General features: G+C 37.8%; 1 protein-coding gene across 6 annotated transcripts in view; it reads right to left on the bottom strand.

Annotated features, from left to right (window-relative positions):
• Positions 1-13,835, bottom strand: part of EML1 (EMAP like 1) — a 125,451-nt gene that overhangs the window by 48,258 nt on the left and 63,358 nt on the right. For 4 of the 6 annotated variants that reach the window (XM_062576459.1, XM_062576462.1, XM_062576457.1 and 1 more), the window contains exons 2-3: positions 4,507-4,689; positions 1,986-2,048 (exon numbers count right to left, since the gene is read on the bottom strand). In XM_062576459.1, the coding sequence (XP_062432443.1) occupies positions 1,986-2,048; positions 4,507-4,689 (246 nt within the window). The remainder of the gene's footprint in view (positions 1-1,985; positions 2,049-4,506; positions 4,690-13,835) is intronic. The other 2 variants (XM_062576460.1, XM_062576461.1) reach the window with 1 other exon arrangement.

Genomic DNA, 13,835 nt, shown 5'->3' with positions numbered 1-13,835 from the left:
AAGCCTTATTCTCCACCTCCACGAAAAATCCCCTTTTCTGAAAGAGGAATGTGGGCTTAATTTTGGCAAATAGGAATTTTATTTTTTCAGTCAGAAAAAGACATTGAAATCAACAAACAGTGGAGATACAATCAGCTGATATTATCTGCCTCTGTTCTCTTCATCAAATATTGGCTCAAGAGCCTATACACATATCATCCACGTAAGGAATATGAGAATAATTGAAAAGAAATTAGTTGCAAAAACAAACAAACAGTGGTTAAAACAGCAAGCAGTGGCTACAAACATGAAAACTATAGTGAAACATACACTGAAAACATAGCTATGAGCACAGCTAGTGCTCTCTCTATAGCAGGGAAGAAAATCAAAGCTTTCTATGTCACTTGAAATTGGTCAGAACCTGGTATTATTGGCTTTCTTGGTAAATATGCCAGAAGTCTCTGGGTTCAAAGAAACAATACCTAATTGAAGGCAGAAGCCATAAGTTACTTAAGGTAAGTGAGTTAAAATTTCATTGAAATTCAAGAGGATGTCCAAAATAATACCTATGAAACACTCTTTGAAAAAAGATCGATGAGGATAAACAATCTAAAGAGCTAAACCAGAAAGCTCACAAATGTAATCCTACATTACATTACAATAACTTATCATTGTAGCATAGACTGCAAGCATTTGACTTGCTGACCTCAAGTTTTCACAAAAAAGAAAAAAAAAGACAAATGTGAAAGCCTGTGCCACATTTGAGATTTGGGGATGCAAACTTCAGGACAGAATTTCTTGACACGTATATCAAAGCAGTTAATTTTAAGCTATAACTTGCCTGTTACGTATTGATCATATATTTGTTCAGAGGAGAGAAATCTAGAAAACAACTCATAAGGATATATTGAAGGAATAAGGCTTATTTGGTCTAAAAGATTGAAAGATGACATGACAACAAATCAGCAAGGAAAAAAAGAATAAAATCTCCTCCATGCTCACCGAGGACTGCAGAGCCTGTGGGAGCTCTTTAATTTTATGGGAAGCTTTAAGGAAAGGCTAAACAAGACTTAAATGAACTCTTGAGATGCCTTCTAGCCCTGGTCTCCATGACTGATTTTAACAAACTAACATTGTCTTTAGAGCTTATGCATAATGTCAAAACACCTAAAACTTACTGTATTCTCATGCCTTTTTTATTCTTTATTTATTTTTTAATGGATTCAGGTATCACAACCATATTTACTCCCAAAATATTCAATCTTTCAAGTTGAATTCTTTATATAGTTTCATGCTGGATGCCATAACTGTGGCAATGCCATAATTAAGCTGTACGTATGAACACTGATTCTGTTGCATATCACAGAAAGCTCTGGTTAGGCAGTTGGCAGACCTGCTCCCTGATGTGATTTCTGTATCTCACAAAACTTTCATGAAGCTCTGAGATCATGAAAGAAAATAATAAATAAAGGGGCAATAGTAATAACAATCAAAGAATTAACAAGTGATTAGAATATTTTTTCTTCTCTATAATCATATAAAAAAAAAATCTGTACTGAATTGTAGCTGAAGGAAACTAGCTAGCGTTTGTTTACTCTCCTACGGTTATCAAAGCTAAAGTAGCAACAGCCAGTAATAAACCCCTGTAACTTTTGGCAGTCAACAGAGAGTCTGTTTCAAAGCCAGTACAGGATCCCTGCTTTTGGGACCAAAAATTTTAAGATCTAACCTGACAATTAGATGGTGCAGAAAGCAACAACATGAAACTATTCCACCGTACACAGAAAAACTATAAATTATTCAATTAATCCACTATTTACTCTGGACCCATTTAATTTTATTTACAAGAGCTATTTCCCGCTGGTAGTAACCAACCTAACACTCCGACAACTCCAAACCTGTTGTTACTGTTAGAAGCAGTGGGTGTCAGTAACTCAAATGCATTCAGATTATTGCTTTGTCAGTAATGTTTATTTTGCAAGGGTTTTTTTGCTTCAAGGTCTTACCTGTGGTAGCAGTACTGACATGTTTATCAGCCTCAGCAGCAGCTTTTTTAATCATACTCTGATCTATGAATTAATAGGGCTGTTAAGTTTACAAACAAACCAAAAATTGCAACAGGAAAGAACAACAAACAAAAGTAAAACAAAGGCAGGAAGCCATACTGAACTCCACAAAGTAGTTAAATTAAATCTCAAAAGCACCATTAGTGAAGGAGCTCCATAAACGGACCAGAAGAACAGCTCACTTTCCAGGAGCTCTGCTGCTTCTAAGCCGCCTGCCTGAGGTCTAGAACAAGAACCTGGCACAAGCCTGAAAACAAGCTCAAGTCTAGTTTCATTAGGTGTTTGACAACCTTAAACTTGGCCAGTTTTACATTCTTAGTGTACAGAAAACAGAGTCTTTTGTCCCATTAAGTTTCTTGTTCCAGACTTTGAACAGCACAGCTAGGATCCTCGAAGGTGGGACCCTCCCTGCCCACCGCGCACACGCGCACACACACACACACACAAGCGCTTTAACCCTGGACAACCAACCATGTGAAAGAAACCGCGTACAACATGCTTCGAGGACAGTTTGTACGGGCCAGGCTTTTGTGACGCCCTGCGAGACCACATTCCACTTTTTAAGATGGTAACTGTGCCATCAGCCATTCCAGCAGCCACCAGCGGAGAGCAAGCAGCTTGAGCGCTGCTCAGCGCCGGCGCCAAAGCCGTGGAAGCCCCAGCAGCAGCTCTGCCGGGGCCGGAGCGAGCCCCTCTCCCGGCCGGCACCGCCGGGAGCCTTCGCAACCCTGTTCTAAGGGGCAGCAGTGAAAGGAAGCTTAGTCCTGTGGGCTAGCTAAGTACTAGTATACAATTAGTTTTAAAGTAGTTGTGCCTACAATAAGAAAAATAGGCCATCATCTGAAATGTTTCATATTTGACAAAATTGCTGAAAGAAACAAATGATCTGGATACTTCAAATTCTGTTTCATATGTCATAGAACATGTTTAATAAAGCAAACAAGGATGACCCTACACTAATGATACAACCGAAATAATAAATTTAAGCTCAAATAAATATTTACAGTAGTGACTATTCCCACAAATGCATTGAATTTAGTTAGCATTTATCAGGACTCATTTCAGCAGTTTGTAGTGGCTGAGCAATGGACATCATTTACAGTCTTCCATTTGCATTATCACAGTAAAATTTCTTACATTGTAATTTCACACACACAATAATAAAGGGTATCTATGTCACACACAGGCACACACAAGAAAACAAACCCCCCATGCCCTCCCCCTTTTGCAGAAGGCAGAACCACAGGCCTTTTTTTATTAAAAAAAAGGTACATTGAATTATAGCCTTAAAGATCTGTTACAATGAAGAAGCACCTCCTGAGTTAGGATCCAACTCTTCACAGAGTCCGTGAAAATTTGAGTCTTTGGCTAAGTAAAGCTGGCAGACAAGAACAACAATTTGGTTACAAGTCGATAATAATTGTTAGATTTTATTTCCTCCATGCATCAGATAATATTTATTTTACAGGCAACATAAGGCCTCTTAATCCCTTGTACAATCACATTTGGTTGATCCTTTTATCACAGTGAAGGCTACAGTACCATTTAACTTCTCTGATATTTGAAATATCTTTTGTAATCAAACAGGCAAGGACAAGATAAGAATATAAGGGGAGAGTGTGGGAACACAAGACCACAGACATTCACTGTATCTTCTATCCAACAACTAACATCAATCTGACTGGGTAAATCTGTCCTCCTTTTCTCTCTCCCCATTTCCAGACATAAAATATTAAAACAGAGTCACAATTCAGCAAACTTAAGTTCAGCTCAAACCTTTCTGATTTGCATACAAACACACACATTCCTGGAGAACAGGAATCAAGAACGTGCACTCTGCAGCATGTGTACCCAACAACACACATTGTAGAGTGACAACATCTGTTGCATCTGCCACCTAGCTAGCTCTGGGATCTGCTGTGATACAGCCAGGCCAGGCACACAGCCAGGGCTGTATCTTCCTTGAGGACCTGAGTGGTTGGTGTTACATCATCTCTTTGGACATATCCCCTTGAGCTAGCTCAGAGTTCTCTCTTTAGATGGTGCAGGCACATCCAAAGACACTTATGCCATTTTTATTTAAAGCAAACTTAAATTTTACCTAAATTTAAACATATTTTTTTCAATTCAAAAGCTCTTAGAGTTTTCACCCACAGAAGATGATATGTTCCTCAAGGCATTTATACACTAACTTTGATCAGAAGCCATGGTTAAATGCAGAAAGAGGCTTAAGCACTAGAATAACTAAATGCTTCACTGTGTCATGGGAACTTTGGAGGGTTGACAAGCTAAGCCATTTGGATTTTTATATATTCTCTTTAACAGGTTAAATTTCAAATGTTATTTTGAGTTTTAATTGATGATTCTGAGCATTTCAAAGATATAAACAATGACCCACTTAAATATTTAAAATGTTCAGTGAAATGTAATACCTAATTTTACATATATCTGAAATGCAAACCTTTGGTAGGTCCTTTCTTGTTTTGCATGGCCTGTTGTTCCTCTGTTATATTCAAGCGTCGAACCACATCAGCAAGGGCAGATTTAAGCAGCTGGATGTCATCTTCCTGCATCTGGACACGCTGCTCCAGAGAAGCAATGCGATCTGTTACCTCCATACTGCTTGCAGCAGAGGCACTGTCATCTAAGTAAAAGATCAGAAAAAATAAATTATCAACAAAGTATAATCATAATGAAATCCTTTATATAAAGAATTGCAGGTAAAAATGTTTTTTTTTTCCCAACACCTGATGACCTCTAAAAGAAGGAAGTTTATTGAACAAAGAGAAGAAAAATCAAAGACAAGAGAGATTGTTGGAAAAAAAAAGAGAAAGTAAAATATGAAAATGAGGAAGCTGGCTTCAGGACTGCTTACTGTTAATCAAACCCCACCATCAATTATCCTTGTGCATGAAACCGGAGCGATCAAGTCATCACAATTCAATCATCAATTTCTTTCTCTCTATCTGAATGATTGCCAGTGACAGAATATAAACAGCTATACTTTCTAATATTCTGCATACCCTTCCAGATTTCCTCTCTCATATATGTGATAGAATGCAAATATTAAAGATATATCAGCAACAGATAGGCATAAGTTTTTTTTTCAAGCAGTAGCCACAAACTGGAGCAAAGATCTGGTAAGCCCTAAAGTATATGAGTAACTTTCTATGAGAATACACCATCTGACTGAAATAAAATAAATAAATAAATACATTCAGAATTACAAATCAGAATTACTTGCAAATTGCATCCTTAGCCTGCAAAGTCTAAGACAGTCATTACTTGTACACAATTCAGCAGTTAGAAACATCCCACAAAAGTTTAAAGTCAGCAACTCAGTCATGAGGACTCCACATTCTTTCCACCCAAAACTGGTAATAAGAATATTTTTCCTAAGTAGGTACTTTTGTTCCACTCCATTTCCTATCAAATAGAAACACCATAACCTTGTACAATGTTATTTTAGGAAAAAATAAATAAAAGAATAAAAGAGGACAAAAACAATGCCAAAGATGTCATCAAAGTTAATACCTATAAGGAAAAAAAAAGACATTTTCGAATGAGAATTGCAAGGTTTTATTTAACTAGCTAGATTTGAAATCTAATAAAAAGTTGGGTATTAACCTACTGGATCATTTTAAGTAAAGATAGCCTAGAGATGACTGGGTTATAGCTTTCATCTGAAGAATTAATAAATTACTCTTTCCAAAAATGGATACTTATGCTAATAGTGACGATCATAATTTATTTCTCTCTCATTCCTAAAGTGAGTCCATTGCATGCATTTCTTCTGACTGTTAAAGCCAGTCTCTCTTTTCAAAGACGCTAATATTTGTTTTCATTTCTTGTGTACCTAACTCTCTTCTATTGCACACTAGTGTTTTCCACTTCATATGTATGAGGACTTAGAATGAAAGTTAAATGCACTGTGTAAATGCACCAGTGCTGGATTTTAAAATAACCAGAGTTGGATTCTAAAACTAAGCGCTTGAACAAGAAAACAACAGTTTCAGCATCTGAATGCATTTAAAATCATGTCCAAAGATATTTACAATACCCAGATTTTTAATTGGAAAGGTCAGTGGGAAAATCTGCTTTAAAAAAAAAAAAAAAAAAAAAAAAAAAAAAACACACTTTATTTGTCTCCAACCCACTCAAACACAAGTTGTTTTCAAAATCTGTTCAAGAGCTACTTCTGGCTTCCTTACCCCTCACAGCCCCAACAACTATCTGCTATTACCAAATGCTGAATTAGAAAAACTCAAAACCAAGGATTTTAGCACTGCAGACAGTCCATAACCAGCCACAAGTTAATACAGTTTAAATTACTTATTAATTCAGTTATGGGGGTTTCTGAGTATATTTAAAACATCAACACTGGGATATTAAAATTTTTGTGCTGAACATATTGGCATCCCATTCTGACAAACTAAACTAGAACTCGAGTTCCTAAAAATGCTGAATATGTTTCCCCATGACACAGTCTCGGGGCTTTCCAAACTTTGGCATAATCACAATCCTGTCCAGCAACAGAAATCTGTCCTGCAGCTGTTACAGGTAATTAATCCCAAAAATAAGATTAGCAGACATGTTGGCAGCAGTATGAGCTGCCTGTCGAACTTAACCTTTCCGCGGGCAAACAAAAGGCCCAAGCTGCTCTAATGACTTTACACGTTAACTCAGCTGGAAATAACATGGATTAGCATACTGGGCAATAGGCAACCAAATCGAAAGCTCCATTTGACCAACACAAGCCAAATTCAGACGTCCGCCATTGTGCCAAATTCAGTCTGGCATGGCATCGCTTCCTCTTCCTTCGGGAACGAGTCATCAGAAAAATAACCCGCCCCTAAGATGGGGGCACAGAACGAAACCCAAGGTGGGGAGGGAGGGGGGAAAGAAAAAAATCAGTTGATGTTAAAATGTCACAAAAGAAAACATCCTCACTAAAGTAGCGACTTCATCAGCTTTTAAGGGTAATTAAGGAATTTTTCTCAAATACAGATCTTCAAATAGTAGATCAGTGGCCTTGGTTTATTTATAGTCCCCCAAGAAGTTGCTCCTCCTAATAGTCATCGGGGTGTAGACCTCTCTTCCCCCCCCTTCCCAGCTGTCTCGGTGACTCTTCCCCTCCTGCCCCGCTGAACAAGTGGCAGCAAACCTGGCCGCTGGGCTCGCGGCACCCTCCACTGCCACCACCCACCCTGCTCCTTCCACGGGGAGGTAACTCCCATTCTTCCCGCAGCTTACAACCTGCTTATAGCTATTTTTATTTTATTTTATTTTTATAGCTGTATTTTTGCTGGACCCAGGTGCCTTCCAAGCACGCAGAAGAGAAAAAAGTTTCTACCAGCTTTCAGTAAGATTCAGTAGCAGGAAGATGAAAGTTCTCGCAGCCAGGATCATTAGATCAGAATATGTTAAGCAATGAAGTTACAGTTTAAACACACAGATCAGCAAAGTGGTATGTTAACAAAAAAGAAAAAAAACCAATAATTATGTAACTAACTGGACAAACTAAACTAGACAAACTATATATAAACTAACTAGACAAACAAAAAAAGAATAGTCATAACAGACTTTATCTAGTCTGCCGACAAGACAAAAAGCTGTATTTTTAGTCTAAACTGTGATTTGCTCCTGCAGGATAATGGTCATCTTCACAGCAAAGAAGAAAATTTGTAACAAAATCTTTAATAAACATTTCTAAGGTGATAAAGACCCTGAGTAGACTCAGCATCATCTTATTGTTCCCAAGCCAACACTGAATTTAAAGCGACTAAACATTTTATAGCGTTCAGTTGTGTATTTTCTCATACATAAAAGCTCGCCAAGGCCAGCTGTGACAGGAGCGCAGCAGGTACTGAGCAAAGCGGCTCTGGATATTGAGAGGCAAAGTGCCCTGGCTTCGGAGGGTTCGGTCTGGGGCTAAATTTTGGCTCATACTGTCCACAGACTTACACTCAGGGCAGCTGGATTACAAGTGTGTTTTGATTTCATGGTTCAAGTTAAAGAAACTTAGAGAAAAGCTCTTTATAGTAACAACATAAAGACCTCAAAATGCTTCACGCAAATCCAAGGAAATACAGAGCGTACTTTTAAAAGAAATCCAAGCGGTTAGAAATACACAGTAATAACACACAAACTTTACTGCACAGCTTTACAGTATATATACTCATACATATAAAAGCATATAACCAATACTTGATACTTTTTGCATCCCTAGAGTCAATAACGTTAACAATTTTTAACAGTGTCAATATATTTAGATCGGTGACACCTTTACAACTTAGCTGTCATGAAAACCACAGATGCTCACTGTCTGGAAAGGTATGTGAAGAAGCTGTAGATCCTGACAACTTGCTTTGAAGTGTTATCTGCCGCGCACTAGATCTGCTCAGCAGTCCCTACCGCCGTTTTTGCCCACGGACAGACAGCACAGACCTCTTAGCACCTACACCAACAGCATCTATGTTAGAATTTGTCATTGCCTCTTTTTTAATCAGTAGGAAGGAAAGCTACTTCTAAAACAAAATTTATGCAACTTGTCTTTAGAAATCTGAAATGAATCACATTCTGCAAGTGTTCATTTCTTCTCAGAGAGTATAATGAAAGTCTAAATCACTATCTTAAACATAAACATCTACATCCGATGAGATAAATGCCACCTACAATGTCCAAATTCAAACGCAGGAAGGAAGTTTCAACTGAGATGCCTGGTTTTTCATCATCATACATAGTGGTGGCAAAGCTTGGAAAGAACAGGCATTTCTCATTTAATGCTTTGCTGAGATTCTGCAGGTTTCAAAGCGAGTACAGCAAAAAGAGAATGTTCTTCATGCCTCTCTTTAAAATTTTCCAACCAGCTAATCCATGATCTCATAGATTGGAAAGATTTCCTGTGGCAAACTAGAAGACAATACTGAGTCAGATGATTAATCTGCTTCCAGATCATCTTCCAGTTTTTCAGCATCTTATTACTTGAACTTAGCCAAACGTGAAGAAACATCTGAAAGGGAGCCAGGAAGAGGTTGTGTATGCTGTTTACAGGGAAGTATGATTTAAATAATATTTTATTGTGTGTAGGATAAAGGAAAATAACATACATTATTAATTAGAGAGCATGTTAAAACACATGCTACTTTGTGTTTTTCATTTGCTGGAAAAAACTAAATCTGATTTGTAAATTAATGATTTAGAAAATAAAGGAGTCCTCGCAAAAAAACAAACTAAAATGCATTCATTATTGCATTGCCAAATGCCTATAAATTTTCAAGATGAGTAAGCAGTATAAATATTGCTCACTTACTTTACACATGCGATTAAAATAAAAATTAAAAGAGTAAAAAGAAAAAGAAAAAAAGAAGGCATTTTCCCTGCTCCCCCCACCTCCAAATTACTTATTAAACAAACTCTGGTGCTTATTTAACATATTTCAGCTTTGCCCTATGCAGATATTAATTTTGAGACTATCTTGTCCAACTCAGACCATGACAGCTGATTAAGTAGTGGAAACATTGTGTACTGATTCTGGAAAGACTGACAAGCAAAGTTGAGTTTACTCAATCTGTGTTGCTTCTTTGGAGTAACAATTAACAGAGTTAAAGTGCATATGAAATACTTCCAAAACTATTCAGGATATAGTCTGTGCATGCTAGGTTTGTTAAGTACATAGCACAATGGGGACGTGGTCACTAGACACTATTACAACTGTGATTAAAAGCACCATCTTGCAGTCCTAGTTAGAGCTGTCTTTAAATTCAGACACCCTCCAGGATATCAGAAAAGAAAACTGAAGGTCTCTGAGGATGGTAAATTCCAGCAGTGTCTTAGGCAAAAATTATGGATCATCCAAACAATGGAAAACATGGCAAAGGATGGTAGTGACAGTGTGGTATCGCTTGCACACAAAGATGCCTCTCTTGCAGCATAGTGTTGTAGGCTGTGCCAAAAGGCCTGAATTGAGCTCAGCTGGAAGTAATACTTTCCATCACCGAGAGACATCAATAAGTACATCACTTTCTGCATTTCTCTTGAAATTAATTGACATTAGTATTTACATTCCTTGGAAATCGCTATTAAGGCCCCTACTCGAGCCTTATGAAATATGCACATGGACAAAAAGGAATTCTCCATCCAGACATGCAGCCAACTATATGTCAGAACATAATAGCAGCTGAAAAAGCCCATAAGACCGAAAGATAGAAAGTTAAGAATAGCCTTTATTAAAATGAAAGGCAAAATCCTACAGCTGTGTTTAGAGAGGGAAAACAACAAGCTGAAATTGTTAACTACTAGCAAACAGGTGAGAATACTAAAGAGCCTATGTTTTGCTCTTCCACAACATTTTTTCCATCTGTACAGGCCTGTGGTTTTCAAGGATTCACTTAACATTGCAAGGTGTTGCACGTGTCTCTTGGCACACACTTGGCAACCTCCCTTCTGCCCAAAACATCATGGAGATCGCATGCAACTAATTGAGTCATTGAACTACTTCCTGCAGGCTCCCAGGGAGTCACGCTAACACTAGCTTTCAAACGATCTCTCCGTTTCACCCCTCTCAGCACCATCTGTTTAGCTGAAAACCAGTGCAGAAAGAACCCCTATACAGCAGGCATTTCCTACTGCTTTAAATCCCGTGCTCCCTTTTGAGGTCATTTAACGTATCTCTGAGTTTAAAGCACAAAAGTCAACCATAAAACCTATTTGATAGATATAGCCTGAGACTGAATTACCATTAAGAAAGTGCTGAAAAGGAGAATTCAGAGGACAGACAACCACCAAAGCCAAGGTTTAATACATAATACATCACACAAAATGAACCTGAGCAATTTGCTGTGGCACATAAACAGTGGAATGCAGCCATGACACAGTTGCCAGGCTTAGATGCAAAATCGGGAAAGTACCAAGTATTCGACTTGTGGCTGTTTTTATGGCATAATGTCAGCAGTCATTTGCAGACCAAAAGAGACTCTGTGCAAGAGAACAATGGGAAAATAAAACAGCAGTTCAGCTTCCTTTGACAACACACAGCCAAGCTCCTTTGTTTAAAAGATTAGTGTCGACAGTATTGCACAGACTAACTATTCTATCTTTCCCCCATCTGCTTTTCTAATGCAAAACATTATACCATACCTGAAAAAAACTCTAGCTTTTCAGGCTTGTCTCCAGGAGACACTGACAGCACATATGTGCAACAGCTTCTCATAAAGTCTAGAGTATACTGGTCTAGTGTGCTAGACCTTGATTTGACCAGATTAGTGCTTTCCACTGTGAAAAGCAAGTGGATTTAAAGCCCGAAACAATGTTATCCTATTTAATCTTGTTATTTTGGGTGGTTAGGGAAAAAAAAATGCACAAAAATCTTAGTTACAGTTTATGTTGCATCTACTTTGCTTTTTATGAAGTTTCAAAAAGTAAAACTGGTTGTCAGCTGCATGCTAAGGAATGGGCTTTACAATGCCAAATCCTCTAATTGCAGTTTGTTGTAAAAATATATGATGGAATAAAAGTGCCAGTGTTGTATATCTTTTTTGATCTGCAAAGCTCTGATTGTGAGGAACAAGAAATCATAACTACTCTTTAAACTTGATAGCCATACAACCAATGTCACACCTGTCTATGAGTTTATATACATACATACGCATACAATCTCTGAACAGGTTGGACAACTTTTCAGTTCAATCCCTATTCTAATGCATATGCTTAAGATAAGAATGTTTAGCATTGCAAGGAGATGCCCTAGTTCCATACAAGCAGGTGCATCTCACAGCAAGTAATCTGAACAGGCCAGATTAGTTTTTCCATGTCCTCAAAAGGTAGGTGCGTGTGGGAGGGAATGGGAATACAACAGCACTATCCAACACATCTGCTTAATGCCCTCCTCTGAATTGCACCAGGAGTCCAAGGTAGGTGATCCAGAGGAGACCACAGTAACATGAATGTAAATCATCACATCAGAAGAGACTTTTCTAAAAAATTTTTGCAAACTAAACATTTGTTTATCTACTATATAAGGGCTACATATGGTTATATTTCTGAACAGCATTTTTCTCTTGTCTAAATAGCTGGCTATTGTAGTCTCAGTAATTTATAAAAGCATTATTGTATTCCACAACATTCACTGAGGAATAACTTGTCCTTTTACAGTTTTGCTACTCAAAAGTTTAAAAGAAGGAATGCAGCTTCCTAAAGTTAGAAGCAGAATTTGAAAGAAAGGCAATTCTTAATAGCAAGCGTCACTGAGAGCCTCACAGCTGGGGGCCCTGTATTCACTGACAAAATGGTTTGGGCAGAAAATTCTCCGAAAGTTCTCGCGGCCAATTAGTCGGTAGTTGCCACACCAAAATTATAAGAACATGCTCTCGACCTGGCTGTAGCCGACAAGCTACAAGCAGAACCTTCCTGCTTTACAGCAGCAGATGGGAGGCAAGATTTTACTTGGAAATCAACTAGTTAAAGATCATTCTCCCCAGCAGTGTTTCAGTGAAAGACGGAAGATCTTTTCTCTACATCAACAAATTAAAGCAATTTTCCTCAGGAAAGCCTAGCAATGTAAACACTTACCTGTTTAGAGCTACTGTGCTGGCTCCGTTTAGCGCACAAATCAATAGGAAGTGTTTTAACAAATTATCATTCCTCTACGCTCTGCTAGGAGGGGTCCATCCAATAACAAACCATTGGGAACGAAAGCTGGAAGAGTAACGATGACCTTCGGTAGCATAATGAGCACAGTATTAATATGAGGATAGCACTCTGAGACATGTCGCACCATACAATCTGCCTCCAGTTAAGAGACTGGAGAAGCAGCGTAACAGCAACTTGCAAGGAAAGGAAATAGGGTAATTAAGGAGATATATCTTAAAGCAGAAGAGCTGGGGGAGGGTAGCTGTGTTTTATTATTTTATATTCTCATTGATATTCTGAAGGAACATGCCTGTATTACAGTCTTAGGAGAATAAAAGTAGAGAAAAAAATTGCAGAATATGCGAGGACAGTAAAACGTTTACACTAATTCTGATGCTCTTGTCGTATTTATTGCTAAATTTTCAAGTCATCTTACAAAAGGCAGCAAAGGACAAATTCAGATTTGTCCCATGATGTACGCTAATAAGACTTTAGCTTTTGTTTGGCACTGTTAGACAAAAAGAACCAAATTAGATGCAAGATTTGCTTCTGCTAAATGGGCTTTCAATAATGTGAAAGAAAAATCCAGACATTGGTACAGAGAGTACGTTTTCCTAGAAACTTGATCAGTACATACTTCCAGTTTTCACTGCCTTTAAAAACTGGATGCCTCAACCACCTTCTCCAACTATGTCTTAGGCGAGTAAAGCAGAAAGAGCTCTGCTTTTATTTGCTTTTATTTGCTACCAGGAGAGATTTAAACGGCAAGAAATCTGATTTAAAACATCTCTTAAATGCTACTGACGTCAACCTGTGATTATGCTTCACAGACCAATCTTAGTTTTATCTTGTTTATGCATTTATTGGTTATTTTCCTAAAGGAATGTTGATTCTCACTAGCAGGGTGCCATTAAGACGTGTCAGCCATTAATTGATCTGCAATTAAAATGTACCCTTGACTTTGACATTACATTACAGCAAGCACTATATAGGCATTTAAGCAACTATTCGGGTTAGCATACATTCCTTCAGTTTTCTAACTTCAGATACTAGAACAGTAACCAATTCTCACATCTACTGGAATATTAATTTTTACCTATAATTTCTTATAATCTGCACTTTAATGAAAATCATAACATATATGCCAGAAGTTAAAAAAAA

Source organism: Rhea pennata, chromosome 5, assembly GCF_028389875.1.
Source record: "Rhea pennata isolate bPtePen1 chromosome 5, bPtePen1.pri, whole genome shotgun sequence".
Taxonomy (NCBI): Eukaryota; Metazoa; Chordata; class Aves; order Rheiformes; family Rheidae; genus Rhea; species Rhea pennata.
The sequence above is the reverse complement of the archived record's forward strand: the minus strand, read 5'-3'. Positions and strand labels throughout refer to the sequence as shown.